Here is a 25,202-nt window from a genome sequence, read left to right on the forward strand (position 1 = left end):
CGTGTGGTGACACGTTATTGGACATAATTCACCTCTCGTATTGTGTTGCCACACGGACCCTTTAGTGGGAACACGTGTAGCGTTAGCTTCCATTCCTGCTAGCTCATCAAGCAGAGCAGTTCATGTGATAACCTCTCTGTTATTAATGGCTAATAAAGATTGGAACTCTGTTCTTAATACACCGCCTCCGACTCCCTTTTCCTGGCACTACACTGGTGACCCGACTTTTCCAAGAAAGTTTCCGGGAAATTAACGAGCATGGCTGAACGCGATGTGTTCGTAAAGCTGCCGGAATTCTGGGAGCACGCCGCGGAGGCATGGTTCGCACATGTGGAGGCGCACTTCGCCTGCCGACAGGTCGGTGACGGGGCCCTGAAATACTACCATGTTGTAGCAGCGCTGGGCAGCTCTGCGTCATCCAGGTTGGTGGGATTCATCGCAGCCCCCCCACATCATGGCAAATATGAGGCGATTAAGGCCCTTCTCCTTAAGACATTTAGCTTATCTGCTAAGGAGAGGGCTCGCCAGTTACTTGACATTCAAGGCCTAGGAGACAGCAAGCAATCTCAGCTAATGGAGAAAATGCTAAATCTGCTATGGGGGGAGAATCCCCGGCTTTTATTCACTGAGATGTTCCTGCGTCACTTGCCTCCCCGGGTACAGACGGCGCTGGCCAACACGCCTGTCACAGAGCCTCGTGCTTTGGCTGAGGAAGCGGATCGTTTTTTCCTGGCTACACAACAGCCCGTTGCAGAGACGTTAGCCGCGATGCTCAGCGGCCCACCTGCAGTCAAGAAAGCGTGGCGGAGGCCGGACACGGCTGTGGCGAGCCGGCGTGGAGACGCCGAAGAGTTCGTTTACCACGCACGTTTCGGGACAAGGGCGAAGAGATGCATCGCTCCGTGCAGCTACAAACCCCCGGGAAACGGAGGGGCCGGTGCTCAGTAGTGGCTCTGAGCGTCGGCGGCACGTGCAGGCTCCTCTACGTCAGCGACAGCGTTTCGGGGAGCCTGTTTCTGTGTGACACGGGCGCTCAACGGAGCGTAGTTCCAGCGTCGAGTGAAGACGTCGCCCGTGGGGGGCACGGACCGCGATTGACGACGGCTAACGGCGGTCCCATTCGCACGTACGGCGTGAGGCCTATGTGTCTGTGCATCGGAGGACAGCGTTTCAGCTGGGATTTCGTGACAGCGGACATTTCTTTTCCCCTCCTCGGAGCGGATTTTTTAGTGGACGTTAAGAATAGGCGTTTGGTTGATGCCTTAACGTTTTCTTCCCTCGTGTGCACACTTGGCAGCGCAGCGTACCAAGGGCAGACACGTTTCTCAGACTGTTGGCCGAGTTTCCAGACCTGTCGCTACCCACCTTCTCTGTGCTTACCACTAAGCATGGTGTGGAACACCACGTCACTACCGGGGGGCCTCCTGTCTACGCCAGGGCCCGGCGGTTGAACCCTTCTAAGCTGGCTGTGGTGAGGGTGGAGTTCGCAACCATGGAGCACCTGGGCATTGCCCGCCGCTCCGACAGTCCTTGGGCTTCCCCCTTGCACGTCGTTCCCAAACCGAACGGCGGGTTCCGCCCGTGCGGGGATTACCGCCGACTCAATGACGCCACTATGCCTGACCGTTATCCGGTGCCGCACATTCAGGATTTTTCGCCTCATCTGGCCGGTACGGGGGTGTTTTCCAAGGTGGACCTGGTGCGTGGATACCACCAGGTGCCCATGCACCCCCTGGACATTCCCAAGACAGCAGTGATAACGCCTTTTTGACTTTTTGAGTTCCTGCGGATGCCTTTTGGACTCAAGAATGCCGCTCAGACGTTCCAGCGCCTGATGGATTCGGTGCTGCGGGACCTGCCGTTTGTGTTTGTCTACCTCAACGACATACTCGTCGCCAGCGCTTCAGTGCAGGAGCACCTGTCCCACCTCCGAGCCCTTTTCACACGGCTCAACGAACACGGATTAATCATCAATCCTGCAAAGTGCCAGTTCGGGGTGTCGGACATCGATTTCCTGGGGCACCGCGTCACCAAGGGCGGTGCGACACCTCTGCCAGCGAAGGTGGAGGCTGTTGCGGCTTTTCCTAGCCCGCTCACAGCCCGGTCGCTTCGTGAGTTTCTGGGGATGGTGACTTTCTACCACCGTTTCATCGCCCGGGCCGCACACATCATGCGGCCGCTGTAGGAAGCGTTGAAAGGCAAGACCCCCGTCCAGGAGATCGACTGGACAGCAGAGGCGGACGGCGCTTTTGCTGAGGTCAAGACCGCGTTGGCTCAGGCGGCTTTGCTGGCACACCCATCCACTACGGCTCCCATCTCCATCACCACGGACGCGTCGGACTACGCGGTCGGCGCAGTGCACGAGCAGTGGGTGGAGGGCGCTTGGCAGCCGCTCGCCTTTGACCGGGACCTCCTCTGACTTTATTTGGCCGTGCGGCACTTCCGTTTCATGCTGGAAGGCCGTGAATTTACGGCGTTTGTCGACCACAAGCCGCTCACCTTCGCCATGTCAAAAGTGGCGGAGCCTTGGTCGGCACGTCAGCAGCGGCAGCTGTCCTACATATCGGAGTTCACTACGGACATTAAGCACGTGGCTGGCAAGTCGAACCTGGTTGCTGATTGCCTCTCCAGGGTCGTCATCGGTGCCGTCCAGTTGGGCCTGGACTATACTCGCATGGTGGCGGACCAGGTCACAGATCCCGGCGTCCAGGCTCTGAAGGTGGAGAGCGCGGGGCTGCGCTTGGAGGATGTGGTGTTCGGCGACGCGGGTATTACTCTCCTGTGTGACGTCTCTACGGGCCTGGCGCGGCCTATCGTCCCTGCCAGCTGGAGGCGTCCTGTGTTCGAGGCTGTGCACGGCCTGTCACACCCCGGCGTTAAACCTTCAGTACGTTTGGTAGCGGCGAAGTTCGTTTGGCAAGGACTGAAAAGGGACGTGAGGACTTGGGCCAGTGAGTGCGTGGCTTGTCAACGCGCTAAGGTGCACCGCCACACGAAGGCCCTGTTGGAGCGTTTCCTGGTGCCTGAGAGGAGGTTTGATCACGTCAACATTGACCTGGTTGGTCCATTGCCTTCCTCTCAGGGGTTTTCCTACCTCCTCACCATGGTGGACAGAACGACCCGTTGGCCGGAGGCGGTTCCGCTCGTTTCGACATCTGCCGCAGACGTTGCCCGGGCTTTCATTGCAACGTGGGTGTGTCGTTTTGGCACCCCGTCAGACATTTCCTCAGACAGGGGCTCTCAGTTCACGTCCGAGCTCTGGAACGCTGTGGCAGGCGGTTTGGGGGTTAAGGTGCACAGGACTACCGCTTACCACCCTCAGGCTAACGGCCTCTGTGAGCGCTTCCATCGCTCCATGAAGGCGGCCCACAAGGCGGCCCACAAGGCGGCCCACAAGGCAGCCCACAAGGCGGGCGGCCCACAAGGCCGGCGGCCCTCAAGGAGTTCCGGGGGATTTCCTCCCAAATGCATCAGCTCCCTGGTCTGTCACGGCCCAGCGAGTTTTTCTGCGTGACGCGGCGGAGGCTTTCGCTCCAGTCCCGACTACTGAGCACGGTGCGCCAGGGTCTCAAGCCCCCTTACGATGGACCTTTCCGGGTTTTGGAACACGGTGAAAAACACCTGGTGGTCGACATGGGCGGTAAGGCTGAGCACGTCTTGGTTGACCGGGTGAAGGCTGCTCACTTGGACGTGGACCGGCCGGTGGTGCTGGCTCGGCCGCCGAGACGGGGCCGACCCCCGGCTTTGATTCCTGTCAGGGAGTGTGGACCTGTTGTTCCGGTCCCTCCTCTGTCAGGGGCCGCACGGGCGGAGGTCGCTGTACCGACTCCGGTGCGCAGGTCTCGTGGGGGCAGGCGGATTGTTCCTCCCCGCCATACGGATTTTGTTTACACGTGAATTCTGGGGGGGCTTGTGTGGTGACACGTTATTGGACATAATTCACCTCTCATATTGTGTTGCCACACGGACCCTTTAGTGGGAACACCTGTAGCGTTAGCTTCCATTCCTGCTAGCTCATCAAGCAGAGCAGTTCATGTGATAACCTCTCTGTTATTAATGGCTAATAAAGATTGGAACTCTGTTCCTAATACACTGCCTCCGACTCCCTTTTCCTGGCACTATAATCGATAGATTTATGATCGATAGATTTATGATTAGCATAAGTTCGTTCATGATGGCTCACTTTAGTGATAGTGATGATATAGTTTGCAAAATTATTAACCGAGTCATTTTCAAGATTGAGTTACAATGATAAACTGGAGTGGCAAAGGATCAGCTGCATGACCCCGCCATCAAGTGCTTCATCCAAAATGACAGGAGGATGGACTTTGTGTTTAAGTGATTTGATCATCAAAGTCATTTTCAATGTGGGCCGCCGTGCCGACTTAATTAATTTGTAATTGTTACTTGGCTGTGGGTGACCTGTCATGATAGGTGTTTATATAAATGGTGTTGTTTTGTGTGGTAGAGGGTCGCTGTCATTGATGCGTTTTGCACCCCGGGCCACTGTTTTGATATTCTGCTGAAGTATACGCTGTGACGTAATAACTCTTCTTCTTTTCGAGGGAAGGGGGGGTCAGAGGGCCTATAAGTCACGGCTCGTCACTGATTTCTATGTTGTGCCTCTTCTGTGACATGTTTATACGCTTTAATGTTCAAAAAGCTCTTTATTTCTCTCATACTGCCTGTGCTGCAGAACCTCTTTTCACCCTCTGTCTGAAACCAGAGCCCAGTCTGTTCTGATTGATTAGCTGGCTGGCTCTGCTGTGATTGTTCCGCCACTTAGCCTATCAAATCAAATCAAGTTTTATTTATATAGCACATTTTTAAAACGATTTTTGGTTGAGCCAAAGTGCTGTACATATAATAATTACCTTACAGTAAGGACACTATACAGTAAATACAACAGCACAGTTTGTGCAGAATATCAGTATGAGAAAACAACACCCTCTGACTTTAGACCCTCACATCGTACAAGGAAAAACTTTTGGAGAAAAACCCCCCCCCACAGTTTAAAGGGAAAAATGGGAGAAACCTTGGGGAGAGCAACAGAGGAGGGATTCCTCTCCCAGGACGGACAGACGTGCAATAGATGCCGTGTGTAAATTGAAAAGATAATACATTTTACAGCGTAGGTAGACCGAATGTTTGGAAATGCATGTGTCTATAATAAGAAGATGAATCCACGAGGATATCAACAATCCTGTGAGAGCCATCAGGGAAGCAGCATGACGAGACTCAGGCAGGACCACAGAGACAGGCCCAGCCACGACCCGAAGTCCACGACTTAATCCAGAACTCGGGATAGAGGATCCAGGACACAGGACCACAGCAAGAGGATCAGCCTCAACTCCGGATCCCGGCGTAGATATAGACACAAAATAAAAATAAAATGTGGGGGAGGCTCGGTTAATCGGAACATGCAAATATACAGACACAGACAGGCACACGCAGGGAGCAAGGTCCCCGCTTAGTTGGAATTGGTGAGGGATAAGGAGGTACGCTGTGACTACGGCATAACACTCCGCGGCCTTGGATAAGGACACCTCTGCAAACTGGTTTCCCTCCAATAAAACCTTGTGAGGTCATGGAGGGAAAAGGTTTTGGATAAAGAGAAAATAGAAAGAGTAGTAATAACCTTAGTTTTAAATATAAGATCCAAGTTTTTAGGATTTAAGTGAAAGAGCAAGAACCAAAATGTAGGTGAAGAGGCACAGCGTATCTGCGTCAAAGCACTCTCATTAGGTTATTTTATCAACTATAAACTTTATTAAAAGGAAGGTCTTAAGCGTACTCTTAAAACGGATAAGCTGTCGGCCGCCCGAACACAAACTGGAAGCTGATTCCACAAAAGTGGAGCTTGATAAGAAAAGGCTAGAAGGCCAGAGAGAAGAAGTGAGTTTTAAGTGTTGATTAAAAAACCCCTAGGGTCTGGGCCGACCTCACATGGAGGGGCAGAGTGTTCCAGAGCCTAGGGCCAGCTGCTGCGAAGGCTCGGTGCCCTCGGGTTTTGAGCCTGGTCTTGGGCACTATCAGCAGCAGCTGGTCAGCAGATCTTAAAGCTCTGGCTGGGGTGTAGCGCTGGAGGAGTTCGGCTACATAGGCATGAGCCAGCCCATTTAGTGCTTTAAAAACAAATAAAAGGATTTTAAAATCAGTTCGGAACCGAATTGGAAGCCAGTGTAGTGAGGCCAGAATTGGGGTGATGTGGTCACGCTTTTTATGGCCAGTTAGAAGATGTGCAGCTGCGTTCTGCACTAGCTGCAGGCGTCTAATGGCGCGTTTCCACTGCAGCGGGGTAGCCCCGTTTAAGCGTCCCTAAGCGTCCTCGCTCTGGCCTCGGGCTGCCTCGCTGGCCGGCCCAGGCCGTGGCGCATTTCCATTACAGTTTAGGACCTGGGCTAGCAACGCAGTGTAGGCGGGGCCGGTCTTTGGCCGTAGATCTGGTCCAACAAATCGAACCACTTCCATTGTTTGCGACCCGCACCACTCGTGTTGTTATTGTCCAATATTCGCTCTTCATCTTTTTCAGTTTTTCCCTACACTGCAGGAAAGTCCTCGAAAATCCGCGTTCGGACATCTGTGCAGAGACATCCTGGAACACTTTTACATTTCTCGTTGTTCCGTCGAGCTGGAGATTTTATCATCCCCAATGAGATGAAGGAACGTCGTCACCTCCTCGGTCGACCACGGTGTGCTTTTCTTAGAAGTAGCCATTTTTGTAGCTCCTCCGTTTACAAAATGCTGTGTATAAAAATGCTGCAAGCTTGCTTCTAGATATATATGCGACGCTAGGGATGAACTCGCGCGCAATCTTGTGACGATTCTCTCTGAACAATCAGCAGTCGAGAGTGTTGACGTCACTAGTTCAGCCCTGGCCCTGGTCTGAGGGAACCACGATTTTATGAGGTCGGAAAAAGAGGGAAAAAGTACCCGCTGGCCGGTACTAGGCTATATGGAAACGCCACCAAAAACCGGCCTGGCCGCTTGAGGACGGTTAAGGACGCTTAAACGGGGCTACCCGCTGCAGTGGAAACGCGCCATAATTGAGGCCTGGTCCATACCCACATACAGAGCGTTGCAGTAATCCAGTCTCGAGGTAACAAAGGCGTTAATAACCCTTTCTAGGTCTTTAAAAGATAAAATCGACTTGGTCTTAGCCAATAGTCGTATTTTGAAAAAGCAGGTCTTGACTACAGTGCTAACCTGCTTATCAAATTTAAAAGCGCTATTGAAGGTCACTCCAAGGTTCATAACAGTGGAGAGGATGTTTTTATTGAGGGAGCCCAGAATATCAACCAGAGAGGCTGGAGGTCGGAGTGATGTCACTAAGTAGCAGAATTAAACAAGGTAGTCCAATGGAGGCGTTTCAGGCAGGGGGGGGGGGGGAGTGTCTTGGAGAGAAACTCCCTCTGGAGGGAACTTTGGGATTTTAGCCTTTGCAGACATTTACTAAAACATAGTATTTAACACAATATAGGAAAGGGAAAAACCCCAAATTGCAACCAAATAATGATCCACTTGCACACATACAGTAAAGATATAACAGTTTCCTGCGTATCTACCAACTTGGACTCTGATATTTGCAGAAGAATAGTACAAAGGAAACCTTTGCTGCTATTTAGCAAAAAGACCTTCATTATTCAAATTCATAGAACGCAACATTTTCTTCTGACCAAACACCTCCGAGACATAGTTCTGGCGGTAAATTCTCAACATACTCTAAGAATAGCATTCCAATTCAGATTCATGGTGAACGCAAGTTCCCTTTTGAGAGAGAACTCCAGCGATCTCTAATTGGCATCAAAGTTCAGGATCGCTTGTTTGATTCAGGTGGATATGAGTCATACATAATTACCAGTAAGTTTGCAAATCTGAATGCGACAGCAATTATTTTGATTTGCACCCAACCATGTAGTTTAATCCCTGCCCTTGAAAATCTGTACAAAAATTGCACTGAAAACTAGTTAAAGCTTTGAAAGGAGTGTGGGAATATGCTCAATGTGTTATACAATATATATTTAAAATTATGTGATAAAATAAAACTATACAGTAGATCATGGGGGCGGTAGTGGCGAAGTCGATAGAGACTTGGCTTGGCAACTGGAAGGTCACCAGTTCAAGTCCCGGCAAGACCAAGTGCTACCGAGGTGTCCCTGAGCAAGGCAGGGGCAGAGTGTTCCAGAGCCTAGGGCCAGCTGCTGTGAAGGCTCGGTGCCCTCGGGTTTTGAGCCTGGTCTTGGGCACTATCAGCCTAACCCCACACTGCTCCCGGGCGCCGTTCAAAATGGCAGCACACTGCTCCTAACACAGGATGGGTCAAATGCAGAGAAACAATTTCCCCACGGAGATTAATAAAGTATATCAAAATCAAATCAATGAAATGTAGGATTTGTGTGAATTCCTCATATTGTAAAGGATAGTTTGAATAACAGCCGCTATTTAAGAGGATATGCAAATAAAATGATCTCTATACATCATGATTTTAAATGACAAGTGATACAAACCAATGTTGTCTGTTTGTTAATGGTGTAGTGTATGTCAACACTTAACTTGAACTTTGTATTTTCTGTATCACAACTGTGTACTTTTCCTAATTGATGTGCAAATGTATACAGCAAGGTGCTACAAAATGTAATCAGATCATCTCTCCTACAGCGCCTGTGGATCAGGGATATCTTTCAGAAGTCAACACACAGGCACACTAATGGTCATGTATAAATAGGATTCAATAACTGTGTTAATGTTTTGTTAACAGATTGGCTGCAAGTTCGTTGTAGTGCTCTTCATCTATTTCCTGGCCACCAACTACTACTGGATGCTGGTAGAAGGCCTCTACCTCCACAGTCTCATCTTCATGGCCTTCCGATCAGACTCCAAATACCTCTGGGGCTTCATCCTCATCGGATGGGGTAAGAATGATACATTCCCATTTTACACATAACACCTATGATATGGTGCAGCACAACTTAGGGCCTGTGTCCACAAAGTGCCTAGGGCAGAGCGTTTTCATAAAAAAAGGTTCGGAGGGCTTTTTTTATTGTTTATATGAAAATATATATTGACAGCGTATCAGCGCTCTTATATGAAAGGGTAGCTTCACCTCCTTGGATTTTAATCTGTTTGTGCTACTTTATAATTGCTTGACATAGCTTTGACATAGACTAATTGTATGGAAATCTATGAAATAAATAACCCCAGTTCTCACTTGATGTATTAAGTCGGTCAACATTTTTCTGATGCGTTTAAGGTCTCAAATGCTAGTTTAAATTCTTCACAGTTCATTTTCAAAATAATGGACCTGTTTTAAAATAAAGTATTTAATTCTTTATTTGAATTCTCAATTCTTGGTACATTTGGAAACTCTACAGTTGACCAGAGGGACGCGGGTTCAAATCCCCAAACAGACCAAGTTTACGTAAACTGGTAGCCTACCTGGTGAGATGCTAGTTCTAACCATAGACTGTATATATAAAGGTTCTAACTTGTGGGCACTGCTGAGGTGCCAGTAAGCAAAACATTGGACCCCCCCCTTCCTCTCCCGGTGTTGTAGTCGCTGTCCCCTACTCATTATACTACTGGGATTGATTTAATGCAGAGTCACATTGAGGGGGTTAAGTGATTCTACAGGGAGAAAACGCATACTTGTCAGTAGGAGATGTATTTAATTTATTCACACAGAAAAACACATCCTGGCTCCTGCCCTCCTGTGTCAAAACAAAAGGCACTGTGACACAATGATAAAATAACCTCTTACTGACCTCAAAAGACTGAAAAACAATACAGACTATGATAGGGCACAAGCTAACAGATCACAATGTAAATGTATTGTATGGATAATTAAAGGAATGGTATGCTCATGACACTCATTTTTAAATAATTATCATCCGATAAAACAGACCAGTCTCTGCCAGTCTTTTTTTTTTTTTTTTAATCCGATGACATTATCAGTGATTTTAAACTGATTAATTACCGAAATAACAACACTAGGCGGCGCCATTTTACCGGACGTGACGTAAACCATGCGTTTGGTTTCGAGGACACGTTGATGTTCATGTTATTTACTGTAGTTACTCTCTTCAAATATGCCTCATTGTATCGCGAAACATTGCCACAATTCTGATAGGAACAATCCACGGAATGCTCGGTTCCATCTGTTGCCAAAAGGTAAGCGTGGGAAGTACGTTCGGAGGCAGTGGCTAGCGAAATGTGGCCGGCCCGAACCGAAAGATCCACAGGCGCATGTATGCAGCGAACATTTCAAGTTTCCGGACGACTACTCTGAGAGTATGATGAAACATAACATGGGATTTATTGAACAACCATTACTTAATGGAGATGCAGTACCATCGGTCTTTCTGGTGTCATCACCGACCAGGACACCAGTTCGGCCAGTTGAGAAATCGCCCTCTGCAAGTGTGAAGCGACGGAGGACCAGAAGTAGTGCTCGGAGTAAGAATAAGGTATGTTATAGCGCATTTCCATTGCAGCGGGTAGCCCCGTTTAAACGTCCTTTATCGTCCAGGCCAGGCCAGTTTTTGGTGGCCTTTCCATATAGCGTAGTACCGGCTAGTGGGTATTTTCCCCCAGTTTGTGGTTCTAGGGCCAGGGACAACGAGGCTGAGTATGCTAAACTAGAGAGGGAATCGCTAGCAAGGGTGGTACTACATGCATACATATCTAGTAATCAAAATCATTGTATCTACTAAGTAGGCCTACATTGGAGTTGTATTGTTTGCCTTTTTAGAAAACTTTATTTTATATTATTTGGGCAGTACATGATATACACAATTGTATTGTTTGCCTGTAGTTGGCCTTTTAATTAATAACATATTTGAATTTGAAGTTTTGTAGATAGGGATCTTTTGGAATTATCTAGTGTTTGTAATTGTCCGGCGACGTTTCTCAGACTGTCCAGACTGCTTTAATTCTCTAGCTTAAATCAGTAAATGTTCTAAAATGTTTGCTGGGGCCCTGACAATACATTAGCAGACAGGAATGTCAGTATTGCACGAGTAAAGGGATCGTCTCCAGCAAGATCACCGTGCTGTTCATCCTCATTGGCACTGTCCCTGGATTCCTGACGGTTCTGACTACTTGGCTCGAACCTGTATGGCTGAATTCCCCCATCCAATCTCTTCATATTGCTCAAAACTTCTTCCTCGGCTGACGAGTCCGAACTCAAATACTCCGCCATGTTTTCGTGTGTTTACAAAGTGAACGCATGGATGACGTCACGACCATCACGTGACTACTGAAAATGGCCAAAATGGCAGCGGCCTGACGGAATATACAGGTTTTGATAAAAAAGAGCTATAAAATCATTATTTACCGGGGAATATCGCTGATTTCTTCAGGGTATGATTTAAACATAATGTTTCACTAAATACTGAAGTTTTGATTAATTATCTAATGAGTGGAGCATTCCTTTAAATGTGCGGTAATACGCAGTATTCTACATGTTCTTGGGATTTTGGTAAAGGATCGGAGAATTTGTGTCAAAAACACACTACATTATGTTAAATCTGTGAGTTCTATATCCTAGTCAACAGACCTGTTATTTCCTTAATAAACACTTGCACTTTTTTTGTTTGGTTTGATTAACTATTCAGACTTTGTCTCATTTTCCCTTGTGCAGGTGCAGGACAAAACGTTCCGTTCCGTATCAATCTAAGGGCTGTGTATTCCACTCGTGTCCGTGTTTACCGGACTGTGACCGCCATTAAGTGACAGACCAGCACTAACAAACAATCTCTTAAAGCCTGCTTATAGGATGTCTTGATAGGTTCAAAATCGGCTCTGTCAATGTATACATCCAGCTCTTCATTTTCCCCAGGAGACATAGGCACCAAATTCATTCTGCTGCACACATTTTCTCTGTAACATGACAAGTTATTAAAGGCCTTGCTGATGCATGGCAGTGCTCAGTAATCACGATGAGATTGTGGATAGATCCGTGCACTTTGCTCCGCTCTCACACATCAGACTCTTAGCCTCTGTTATTTTTTTTTTTTTTTTAAGTTTTAGCTACAGATAAGATGCATTTCAAATGTGACTCTCTGCTTCAACATATTGAAAGACGGGGTAGGACTTATCATGCAGTTGAAGTTCAACTAATAAATCATGGTGACTATGAAGAAGCTGCCATATTTCCATTGGATGCTTTAGGAGATGAAAGAGTGAGAACAATTAGCATTTCAGGCGTCGATCTCGCTCAACCACAATCCTCATCATATACTGTACAATCACTTCAGGGAAGATTGTAGATGTATTCATGAGGCTAAATAAGTAATTTCTCCATCACAATCCCTGGTAGTAGATATGAATTCTTACATCTAGATATGCAAGATTTACAATTCAACATGCTACCATAAATCCACAAAATCTGCTGTTGATTTAGAGTGTTGGTTTGTCTTGCTACAGTAGCCAATACCATTTTTTCATTGTTAATGTATACTGTTGATGATTTTTATTAAAAATTAAACAAAATTATAATATATCTCACAGTGGGTCATACATTTTTCTAACAGATACAGCATGTCATCACAGTGCCATTTTCCTTCCACAAAATAGTTTTGATCTTTAAAATCTGTATAACAATTTGTATTCTTATCCCTAAAATTGCCTTACGGCCCTATCTGCTCTTGATTCTTGAAATGCATATTAAGCTGTTTCCGTGCATGATATAAAAACCGTAAAATTAGTCTACACACGTTCAGAATTGATCAGGAAAACAGGTTTGATCATTTACTATATTGACTGTTACAAGCTGGCTCTGCTTGTCACACCCCCCCCCCCCATAAAAGAAGTGTCCCCAAGACACTGAAACATCCAAACCAATAACAGAGCTTATACTTACAGCTAATACATGAAACAAAGCTTACCCGGGTGTAAATGTTACCCTAGTTTACCACTGCCTACTTTCCACATTCACCAACTCAGCAACCCGGCACCCTGGAAGCAATTAAAGAGCAGGAAAACGCTGGAAAAAAGATGTGAAAACAGGAACAAAACCACCTTAAGGTACTGCTCTTGACAAAGCATCAGCCATCACATTTTCGGAACCTTTGAGATGTCGGATGTCCAAATGGAAAGGCTGTATAAATAGGGACCATCTCATTAACCGCTGGTTTGGGTTCTGCAAAGACTGTAGAAAGGTCAGGGGATTGTGATCTGTGTATATCACTATTGGCCTATAACCACTCCCTATATACACTTCGAAGTGCCGCAATGCCCAGATCAATGCCAGTGCCTCCTTCTCTACAATCGAGTAGTTCAAGTGGTAGGAGTTAAACTTGCGTGAGAAGTAACTGACTGGGAGCTCCATACCAGAGGCATCTTGCTGTAATAACACGGCACCGGCACCCGCATTACATGCAGCCACTTTAAGATGGTAAAAGGTTCCTCAAGACGTGGGGGCTCTCAGCACTGGAGCGCCAATTAGAAGATCCTTAACGTCCTTGAAAGCCTTCTGACACTGAACTGACCAGTTAAACTTCATCCTTGGACTTATCAGGTCAGTCAAGGGAGCAACAACCGAGGAGAAGTTTTCACAAAAACAAGGGTAATAACCTACCATGCCAAGAAAACGAGCCAACTCCTTCCTGGTGGTAGGCGGAGGAAACCTCTCAACGGCTTCCACTTTTGCCCTTACTGGACGCACAGTACCCTGACCAACGACCTTACCCAGATATGTCACTGTGGCCTTAGCAAACTCACACTTGGCCAAGTTCACAGTGAGATTTGCCCAGTCCAGGCGATCAAACAGGGCCTGTATGCGCTGTAGGTGCCCTGACCATGTGTCACTGTACACCACAAAATCATCTAAATACACGGCACACCCTTGTAACCCAGAAACCACGCGGTTCATCAAGCGCTGGAATGTAGCCGGTGCGTTTCTAAGACCAAATGGCATGACCGTGTAAGAGTATAACCCTGTAGGCGTTATAAAGGATGCAATTTCCCTGGCCCGTGGGGTCAGTGGTACTTGCCAGTAACCTTTAAGAAGATCAAACTTGCTTACAAACTTAGCTGCGCCAACTTGATCCACACAATCCTCCATCCGAGGTAGGGGAAAACTATCTGGCTTGATTACAGAATTTACCTTGTGAAAATCAGTACAGGGTCTAAAAGGTCTGTCAGGTTTAGCCACTAACAAACATGGTGAGGCCCAGCTATAATGTGAGGGTTCTGCAATGCCATTATCTAGCATGTATGCAACCTCTGACTCTAACTGCTCACGTTTTTCAGGGGAGTTTCTGTAAAACCGCTGTTTTATGGGCGCAACCTCTCCCACGTCAATGTCATGTTCCACCAGATGCGTCCGTGAAGGAACATCTGAAAATAGGGTAGGATATGACCTGATAAGACCTCGGTTTCCACCAAGGATAGAGACCCTGCCATGTTTAAAGGAACTGCCAGTTATAGCCTCATCCCTAGCAACCTTGTGGGGAAAAGCTGCAAGGGCAACAGGCCTGGGAAACTGAACATTTTGGAGTCCCTTGGTTTTTGCAAGTACTGGGCATTCCTTTTTCTGGTGTCCTTTACCCAAACAAAAGTAGCAAGTACTTAGATCTACTTTACATCTGGGGTCACCAGACCAGTTATTTCTGCTCCCCCAGTCAAATCTCTCCCCTGAATGAATCTTGTGTGTTAACGTATATTCATCAGCTAACACCCCGGCGTCTGTTACATTTTTAACCTTATTCTCATTCAGGTACGTAGCAACGCGTTCTGGAAGGATATCTTTGAATTGTTCAAGAAGGAACAATTCCCTCAAATCATTAAGATGTACTACTTCGGAAGCCGTGACCCACCGATTAAATTTCATCGTCAGCTCCCGAACAAGTTCCACATAGGTCTGTCCTTCTGACTTCCTTAGCTTCCTGAACTGCTGACGGTAGGCCTCAGGCACCAACTCATAAGCTTTTAGCACTGCAGTCTTTACCCTTAAGTAATCTTCACTGTCAGCCATACTTAATGCAGAAAATGCTTCTTGAGCCCTACCAGTTAACACACACTGTAACAGCAATGTTTTCTCTGAATCAGACCACTGTCGTCTTTGGCTAAGTCGCTCAAAAAGTCCAAAAAAAGAATCTACAGTCTTCTCCTCGAATTTCGGTAACCATCTCAAGTTATAAGCTACATCAAAAGTAGCAGTTGACACCCCAGAAGAAAGCTTACCCTCTTGGATGAGGTCCAACTTGTAACGCTCTTGTTGCAATTCAGCTTCCCGCACCACTGTAGTTAACCTTAAACGCTCCATCTCAGTTTCCTGTTCACGAGCTCTAGCCCGGTCCTCACGAGCACTTGCTCGTTCCTCACGTTCACTGTCTTGTTGGTACTGCAGCAGCATTATTTCCTTTCTCTGTTCAAATGTCATTTCACCAAAGTCAAACAAAGCAAAACCTGCACTTCTCTGCCGCTCTGGATTTATAGTTACCTTCGCCAACTCCTCCTCGGAGCCATCATCGACAGCCACTGCTGGCAGAACTTCTTGCAGTACCAACTGGGCCTGTAACATAGTCACTATGGTGTCTTTACGAACCTGCTTTGGAACGTCTACCTCAAAATGCTCTGCAAATTTTAACAGTTGTTCTTTAGTAAATGTTTCCAGTAGTTCCACACTGGGACACTTCACTAAATCAATGTAGCCATGATTATGCAAACTCCCTTGAACCCGGTGCACAGACACCTACAAATATATATATATATTTTTGTTTCACTCTGGAATACCTCTCCCCTAGCTAACTGCCTACCCAATACTAGCTATCTTGTCTCACCCTAGTCTTCATGCATGCCATGACAGGTGTTTTAAACACTTACCCAATGACCCGGTAAAGCCCCAGCGAAGCTGTTACTCACCAAGACAGCCACGGACGTGTACCCATGACAAAAAAATGTTGAATCATGTTTATGCACAAAATAGCAAACAAAAACAACAAACCAACAAGCTCCCCTGAAGGAGATGTTGCTTATGCCTATCAGGAAAGGTAATTCCAAAGCTACTCCTTAATGCCCCACACCAGGAACAAACTGTATACACAATCAAGGCAAACAAATCAAGTAAACAACTATCACCTGGTTCTTGGATCGGACGAGCCCCCATATGTTACAAGCTGGCTCTGCTTGTAACATAAGGACAATTTATTTTATCCAACACAGTGGTTACAACCAACAATAAAACAGAACAAAGGAGCGGTGCGGTGCGGTGTCCTGCTGCACCGAGCAGGGCAGCTGAGAGAGAGAGCGAGAGCCTGTTCTGCAGCCCTCTTATATCCTGGAATCAAGTCCCACAGGTGGGTCCCATCATTACATTACATTACATTGCATTTAGCTGACGCTTTTATCCAAAGCGACTTACAATAAGTGCGTTCGTCCAACAAAATACAACTTGAAGAAAACAGAATCATATAAGTACATCAGCTTTCATAGAGCAAAAACATTTCAAGTGCTACTCAACTGGCTTTAGAAAAGCCAGTCCTTTATTAGTATAAAAGTGCTTCGTTAATAGTTCTATCGCTCGAAGTGGAGTCGAAAGAGATGAGTTTTCAGTTTGCGCCGGAAGATGTGCAAGCTATCTGCCGTCCTGATGTCAATGGGGAGCTCATTCCACCATCCTGGAGCCAGGACAGCAAACCCACGTGTTTTCGCCATTGGGAACTTGGGTCCCCCTCGCAGCGAGGGCGCAGCGAGGGCGCAGCGAGGGCGCAGCGAGTCGTTTGGCTGATGCAGAGCGTAGTGCACGCGCTGGGGTGTACGGTTTAACCATGTCCTGGATGTACGAAGGGCCAGATCCATTCGCAGCATGGTAAGCAAGTACCAGTGTCTTGAAGTGGATTCTAGCAGTTACCGGAAGCCAGTGAAGCGATTACAATCACTGCTGATTACAACAAGCACACAGGTTACAGCAGCACCACCTGGTGGACAACCAGGTGGTGATTTAGTGTCACATGACACTAAATCTTTGGTGTTTATTTTTAAAGAATTGTATAAATGAAAAAAAGATAATAATAACTGTGCAGTGAAAGCGAAATCAATAACAACCCACACAATTCAGAACAATGGCTAGTATTGTTGTTAAGTTTAGTGTTAACTTTATGAGGACTTCTCAAAGTTTGGATGTCTTTGTCCAAAGCATAACAACTTTCTTCTAGAGTTAATTGCAATGCATAGTGTCCGTGCCATTCTGTGCCATTTTACTTCATAAGAACACATCAGAAATGCCGCAATGTGTCAAGATACAGTACATGAGCTGCTTTTTGCTGTTATGGAGAAGTACACATAAAGCATTACAGCTCCTCTCCCACTTGCGTGAGTATACCATGTCCAGGGCAAAGCTACATTTTTTCCCATCACAATCAACCATTAGTAAATATGACTTGAATGATATATTTTGAGCATAAAAGCAATGATAAACACAAATAGTTTGCTGGAGACTTTAAACTGATGTATTACAATACTGATGGTTGTATTAAAGCTTCGTCAAGGATGATTGACAATGGCAAAACAAGGACAAAGAAATGTGTCGGTAATGTCACCACGATCAAATCGAAGCCAGCCCATTTACTTCAAGTGTTTATTTTAACATGAGTCATTTCGAAGACTCGTCAAAACAATATTAGCAAGACATCGTATCATTACCGTCTTTTCCTTGCATACCATAAAAAAAGTCAGTGCCAATCTTAATTCTTATCATTTTGGGGAGTGTGTGGGAGAACTTTGGGGTTTAAGCCTTTGTATACCATTTGCATGCACTAAAACCAATATAACACACTGCAGGAAAGGGAAAACCCCAAAAAGCATAATAGGGCCTCTCTAAAAAAATGTATACAACTATGCTAACCTTTACTCTTCTTCCTCAATATCATGCATGATAATGACAGGACATTTGTAATGTGTCAACGATTCAGGTAAACAAAGTATGTGACATCATCCAGACAGCACAGCTCATTGTCTGTTGTTTGTCCATTCATTTCAGGTGTTCCAGCTGTTTTTGTGGCAGTGTGGGCGATTGTCAGGGCAACGCTAGCAGATGTAAGGTGAGAGAGCAAATTACAATATGTTTAAATACAGGTCTTCTTTCTACACCAAAAATACCAAGGTTGAAAAAAGGTCAACAAGTTGTATGGATAAGCTTGAATATACAAACAAAACAAGAGCAACTAAAACAACTTTGGGAATTATCTTATAATTGTGCTGACATTCAAATCAACAGTGAAATATATTAAAATATTCAGGATTTAATTTGCAAAATAAACTCTTTTGTTGGATTGAAACTTCGCTCTCCTGGGAAGGCTTTCCAAACGATTTTGGAACCTGGCAGCTGAGATTTGCTCGCATTGCCATGTTTGCTCAGCTCATAGTCGACTTCCTCAAAGAGGTTTCATGCGGGGGGATCAGGGTCCTGAAGCAAGCTTTTCCACACCAAAACTTTTAGAAAAATGGAAATCGCTCTGTGCACAAGGGTAATGTGTAATGTAGAAAATGGTAAGGTCAATTCCCAAAACTGATCCACATCCTCTTAGTTGTCATTGCAATCCCTTTGATTGGCCTAAACCAGGGGTATTCAACTACAATTCAACAAGGTCTGGTCAGAGGAAAGGTCCGGAACATCATAATGTCTAACTTGCATTATGAATTAGTGTGATATATATTGAAGTAGCCAAGATGCTGTATCAACGTCTGCATGTAATCAACAAGTGACTGAAAAATCATATTAAAAAAAGTACAATTAAAAAACATTTGGACAATATTTATTGTGACTTAACATTGAACTTTACAAATATATAATGCTGTATATATGTTTGATGTTTTTCTTAGGCTGCATTTAAAATAGAAAAAAATGAGAAAGCTTTTGAAAAATTGTGCATCTCAAAATAAAATGCTTGATTTTAGAAAAATTAAATAAAAAAGTGTAGCAGCAGCAGCAGCAGCAGCTTGAGTTTCCTTTTTCTTTGTTTCATATCTTTACTTCACAGTCTCAACCAACTTTAGAATAAATCAGTCTCAACACTTCTTAACAATTGAACAGTTTGACAGTTTCTTGCAGGAGCTCATTGGTTAGCCTGGAACGATACAAAAAAAAGATTATTTTTTTTCTCTCCCACTTTCTCAGAGACCATTTGAATTGAAAAAGTAGCAGGGTGATTCTGTCTCTGCTTTCCTCCTCTCTGTGTGTGTTGTCTGTGTATGTGCCGGACACGGCTCAAGTGTATGGCCCCTTACTCGTCTCTTCGTCTGTGTACAGTACACTGTATATCTCCCTGTCTGCCGACTGCCGCTAACTTGTCAATTAGTCTGCGGTGGTTAAAATAGAAGCGCCCTGTCAAAATTGAAAATCCCTTAGTTTATTTAATTTAGGTCCGGGTCCGTATAGGTCGGCGTCTTGGTCCAGACCAGAGCCCTAGAGAATAGATACTAAGGGCTCTGGTCCAGACCATAGACTGTATATATAAATGGACGTAGGGTCCGTGACGTCACCCATAGGATTCTGCAGAGTTGCAGAGAAGCCCTTAGTAGGCGGAGTCGGCCACTAACGGCTCGACAGTGACGTCAGAGTTCAACTCCCGCCTGTTCCAGCCATGGATGTATAATAAGAACTGGATACAGCGTGGGAGGCGGGGCCTCATTCATTCCTGAGAGCTGCTCATTAGTGCATGATGATAAAATGGCCCACCTTTTGAGAGAGTGAAACGTCACAGATTACCCAGCATGCCTGAGAAGTACCCGTATGTGCGCTCATAGAGCATGCGCAACTTTAACCAAAATGCTCGTTCACATCAAGCACGTCAAATTGCGTACACGTAACAGCACCGCGCGTTCATGACAGCATGGTAATGGATCGTTGTTATCATGGATTTGATATGAACGAGGCGGCAGTTAGCAGCTAGCGGCTAGCTAGTAATGATGCTAATGTACACATCAATCGTTATGTACTTATATTACGCTGTAACAGGATCTAGTGATATCCAACAGAGCTTTATTTAGCATAAAATAATTATTGCACTGTATATATATATATATTTATATACAGTGCAATAAGCTTCTTAGTGCAATACGAAGCTACAGGGACGTTAATAATGTCGGTAATATTAACTTTATTTAATACAACATTTACGGTACAAGATTAAATCATACAGCGTATGATAATGAATTACAGCAAACATGTGCAATATATCCATTATTACAGCTCCGTGGGATGGCAGTAAGACGATATGGATCCGTTCTTATTGTGCATCCATGGGTAAAGATAAACGCAACTCACATTGGTTTCTCATACAGCATCTCTGTAAACTACGTGTATTCACTGAATTTCACTCTCTGCCTTTAACGGCTCGTTGTAGCTCCAATAGCTTCAGCCCCCACCCTCCCTGTGAGCACAGTGTGCTCTGATTGGTCGGGACACGTAACATGAACGTGCCGGGCGGCGCGGTCCCGTGGGTTAGATGCGAGTTCATAATGCAGAGGGAAATAACTCTCAGAATAACGTTATTAGCACATTTTTACAACTTGAGGAACAAATGTTTTTAATAAGGGCTATACAAGTGTTCATACTGGGTAGTTTATTTAGTTTTAAAAAAAATTATCCAACGAGTTACAGACCACTCTTTCCCCATGTAAGTCAATGGGAAAAAGTGTTTCCGGGCCTGGCAACCAAACGGAAGTGTAGTACCGCCGTTTGGCCAGCACGAATATTTTCATCTGAGTCCGGCGCACTTCCTGGGGGCTTGGTTCCAGCCTGCTCCAAATAAGGGCAAAGAGGCGGAGCCGAGGCGGAGCCGAGGCGGGACCTCCTGCCACCGAGCTGGAAGTTCCAGATCTAGCTGAAGCTACCAAGCTAAGCTAACATGCTCCCCATCTGCACACTGCCGTCGCATTTTACGTTTCTAAGGTAAGCGGACATGAAACTATTCAGCAAAACTATAAATAATAATCTAAGTTATTGAGTTTTTAGCATAATACTTCAGAATCTTAAAATCTCTTAACGTTTGTATGCAATTGTGCTAAATTCAACACTGGAATCAAGCAAATATTAATATGTTTGCATGACATTAGTTATTTATATTTTGATATCACTTAATTATACGTTTAATACATTTAAGTCAAGCTAAGGTACATGTGATGGTAGCTAGTTAGTGCTCTTACCTGTGAGGCCTCCTCCAAACAGCATAATAACCAGACTGTATCATTAAAACTAAGTACCAGTTCTAGATCCCTGACTTTAGACAAACAATTCAAAAGACAACATGTATTTAAAGACCAATCTTTATTTGAATGTGCCTCTTAACCTGATATATTAATTATACAGTAATAGTATTGACAATCTAAAAAAACTGAGCAACTCAACAGTCAACTTTATATTTCTTATTGTCTAAAGCATTTATTATTTTCATTTTCCCCCTCTCATATTCAGTGTGGACGGATTGAGACAGCCTGGTGTCCTGAGAGCTGCAGAGACTTCAGGGAGAAACCTCTGTGTGATGGACGTCCTGTCTGTTGGTTTGGTGAGGACTGAGGGTCTTTCCTCAGCGAGGAGGACCAGGCCTGATGGAGGAGCCCATGCTGGGCAAAGCTGATACCACCTGCACAGGCCTAGTCTGTCACTTTATTTGACTAAATGTGTTTACTTATACATTTAATAGGTTTTACACCTTCTGTCCATATGTGCTTTTTATTTAAAACTTGTTTGATTAACTTTTGGTTCACATTTCAATCAATTGTATTTGTATTTGCACTCCTTTCGTCCATTATTCTTACTGAAAATGTTAGATTACACATTCACATCTGACTGAAGATTGGCCCCATTTATTTGTGACGTTGCAAACTCTGCGGTACAAGGCACAAGTGATGTGAAGCTCATAAAGTGAGGCAAATATAAATAATCAGCTGATGGAGTGTAGATGTGGAAATAGGTGCATTCGATCAGCTGACTGTGTTTTCACAATAGAAGTAGTTTCTTAGTGAATGTCCTGTACTGGTCTTAACATCTCATAACATCAGCTTTTAATGTTCCTCTTGGATGTTCTTCTTGACCCTCAGAGAAGGAGAAAATGTTGTGTTTTTCAGGCATGTCCTTTCCTAACAAAAATGACAGGAAACATAAAACATATTATTGCAGAACAAGTGTGTTATTTATGAAAGCGGTGTGTTTGTGTGTTTAGGGGCTGTTGATATAATTATTTTGTAATTGTAATGTTTATTTTTTATTTCAACAGTGAGCTACAAAGACAATCAGATTATGAATGAACAGTATGAAGTTCATCAACATTGAAATACATGTTATTATCAAAATAATATTTAACTGTTATCAAAACGTAGTGCAACTGTAAAAGCTTGCTCTGTTGTCTCACTGAAAGAATAACTTTTACCACGTTTTTTACAGACAATATTGAGAGATAAATAGTAGCAGTTCTCACTATGTGTTAAATATCTTTGCCTTCAATACATTAAATTAGAAAGCTGACAAAATCATATTTCTTTAGCCTTTATTTATACAGGTGTAGATCTCATTGAGACACAAGGTCTCATTTTCACACAATAATATTGCTTGTTAACATCTAAATGTAACCTTTTGCATGGAAAAAACCCTCAACTTAACTGATGTGTAGGTGATCAAGTATTTAGTATTGTTTAATGGAATGTATATCAGTGTATTAAAGTAAATACTTCATTTATTTAAACCAATATATTTCTTGATTCTTTGTACAGTAAGAAAATAGTCTTTGTACCTGTGCTGAAGTTCACTGCTGTGAGGAGTCCAGTTCTGTCTCTGGTCCAGCCTGTCTGCATCACCTGGACACCTTAAACAAACAGATATATATATATGTAAAGTACCATGTGTACAAACAATATAACTGATTCTCTTCTGTTGAACATGTTGAATTGTGTATTGTCCGAGTCAAGGTCCTTTTTATTTTACTGTAACTTTGGAAGTTGTGTTACCAATGCTTACTGTTTATTTGATACCCATTTGGTAATGCAATTAATAAAAAACAACAAGGTTTGGGTTCGTTCTTCAGAGGACTGTGACGTTAAAGTGTAAGCTCAATAATGAACTCCAGCTCAACCAACCATATTGTAATATCTAAGTAATCATCTTGAAATATGACATTAATAATTGTAATATACACACATCTTATTGTGAGGTTGATTTCACATACACTACTTCAACATTAGCTTGTCTACATACTTGAGCATAGCCAATTTAAATTAACCTTAGCGATGCATACAGTTCCTACCTACATAATAAAATATCTCTCTAAGTTACAAGGATGACCTTATTTTATCAACCTCAAACAGAAGCCGTTTGTTCCACAGTATTATCCCACTTAACGCTTAACACTTGTCTATTTCGTTTTAACCTTTATATATACAGTCTATGGTTTTAACTAGGAGACTACGATTAGCACTGTTAGCACCGATGTAGCTACCACACGCTTACATGCTAACCCTAGCCTTAACATTCATTATGTAGCTGATTCAAATCATAAACACATCAATAAGTACTCGAATTTCACTTACCGCAAAAACCGCATTCATGCACCGTCTGTTTCAACCGCAGAGCGAGTCACAATAGTCCGATATATAAGCATGAAGAACAAACAAACACGGCCGGGGTCAACTTGTGTTCCCTGGATGAACTAAGCAGGCAGAGTCCATGTAGCATCACGGAGCTGCTAGCAGAGAGACAAGAAGCTAGCAGCAGCAGTCACTTGACAGAGCTGTCACTCAATGTGACCGCGCCCTAATTTATGCAAAAACTTTAAGACCTAATATAAATAAAAGGGTCGTGTTAGAAAACAATTAATTAACAGATTCATAATCATGAAGCTGGAATCTAAATATATACATAATAATATTTATTGCATCCATGGGTAGAAACGTTTTTTTATGCTGTAAAGTTGGGCATTTTAACATGGGGGTCTATGGAAATTGCTCCTTTCTGCAGTCATCGCCTATCGGCCAATATATGAACTGCAGTGTGTGGCACTTCCGTATTGGCATCCCGGCTCTTCCCCAGAGTTTGCTGCTTGGTCCAGACCCAACAATAGCCTATAGACTGACCAATGAATTTGAAAACAGACCAAATGTACTCAAGATGCAGTGGCAAGATGTTCATTAAAGTCGGTTGAAGGGTCTAGAATAGGTCAATGAAAAACATGTGGGCACTGTCATGCTGAAACAGAAAAGTATGTTTTCAAACTTGTGACCACACTAAATTGTCTTAGTTGTCATTGTGTTCTAAAGCACTGTACTGTACGTTATTTTCGTCATATATTTTGAAACACAAAATATAAAACTATACAAGCAGTGCACGACTATGTGCTATAGTTAAATTACCTCTGCAGAGTTTGGCTGTGGTTTGTATGTCTGTTCGTCATCAGGATGATGGAAAATCGACTGGCCAGATTTTCATAAAGCTTGAACGGTTGTAGCATAGGCTAATGAAAAAAAAACATGTCTTCATGGACATCCCTTTTTTCATCAGGGTACATTCATGTGAAAAAGGAAATGACCCAAACTGTTATCACACCCCAATTGTCTTAGTTGTCATTGTATTCTGAAGCATTAAGATTTCTCTTATTTGGCCTTGTCCAACTGAATAATTTAATAAAGACCAAATGTACACAAAAGTAGGAACATAAACATACTTTAAACACGCTGCTATGGACAATCATTTGCACTAGTGTACTTTAATATATTCGTCTTCATCCGTTTATAAGTGACTGTTATTTTTGTATATTGACTGTTGTGCCTTTAGATTTGTATTTTGTATTAATGCCTCCTCATGTGGGAATTTGTATATATGCATCTGTCAAGATCTTAGTTTTATGTCACGGTTTTAGTTTGGTCTGTCTTGTCATGGTTTTATTTTGCAATTCTGTTCTCCCTGTATCTTGTCTTCCTCCCTGTCGTTAGTTTACCTGGTGTGTCTGATTGTCTGATTGTGTTCACCTGTTGCCCTTGTGTTTCTCCTTCCCTGCCCGGCTGTTTCTCGTCTTGTGATTACCCCTCCCTGTATTTAGTCTTGTCTCTTCCTGTGTTCGGTGTTGGTTCATTCATTTTCGTTCATGTCTCCCTTCATGTTGGTCACAGTCACCTTTTGTTTGGATGCTACCTCGTGCTACAGTACCTGTTCATGGATTCTTGTTTTTTCAGCTTTTGTAAATAAAGCTCGCCTTTTGTTTCATTTTGAAACC

The 25,202-nt window shown here is 44.1% G+C and overlaps 1 protein-coding gene across 1 annotated transcript in view; it reads left to right on the forward strand.

The window, feature by feature from the left end:
- Positions 1 to 25,202, forward strand: part of pth2ra (parathyroid hormone 2 receptor a) — a 147,553-nt gene that overhangs the window by 81,696 nt on the left and 40,655 nt on the right. The window contains exons 7-8 of the mRNA XM_034215067.1: positions 8,759 to 8,912; positions 17,981 to 18,041. Of these exons, the coding sequence (XP_034070958.1) occupies positions 8,759 to 8,912; positions 17,981 to 18,041 (215 nt within the window). The remainder of the gene's footprint in view (positions 1 to 8,758; positions 8,913 to 17,980; positions 18,042 to 25,202) is intronic.

Source organism: Gymnodraco acuticeps, unplaced genomic scaffold, assembly GCF_902827175.1.
Source record: "Gymnodraco acuticeps unplaced genomic scaffold, fGymAcu1.1, whole genome shotgun sequence".
NCBI lineage: Eukaryota > Metazoa > Chordata > Actinopteri > Perciformes > Bathydraconidae > Gymnodraco > Gymnodraco acuticeps.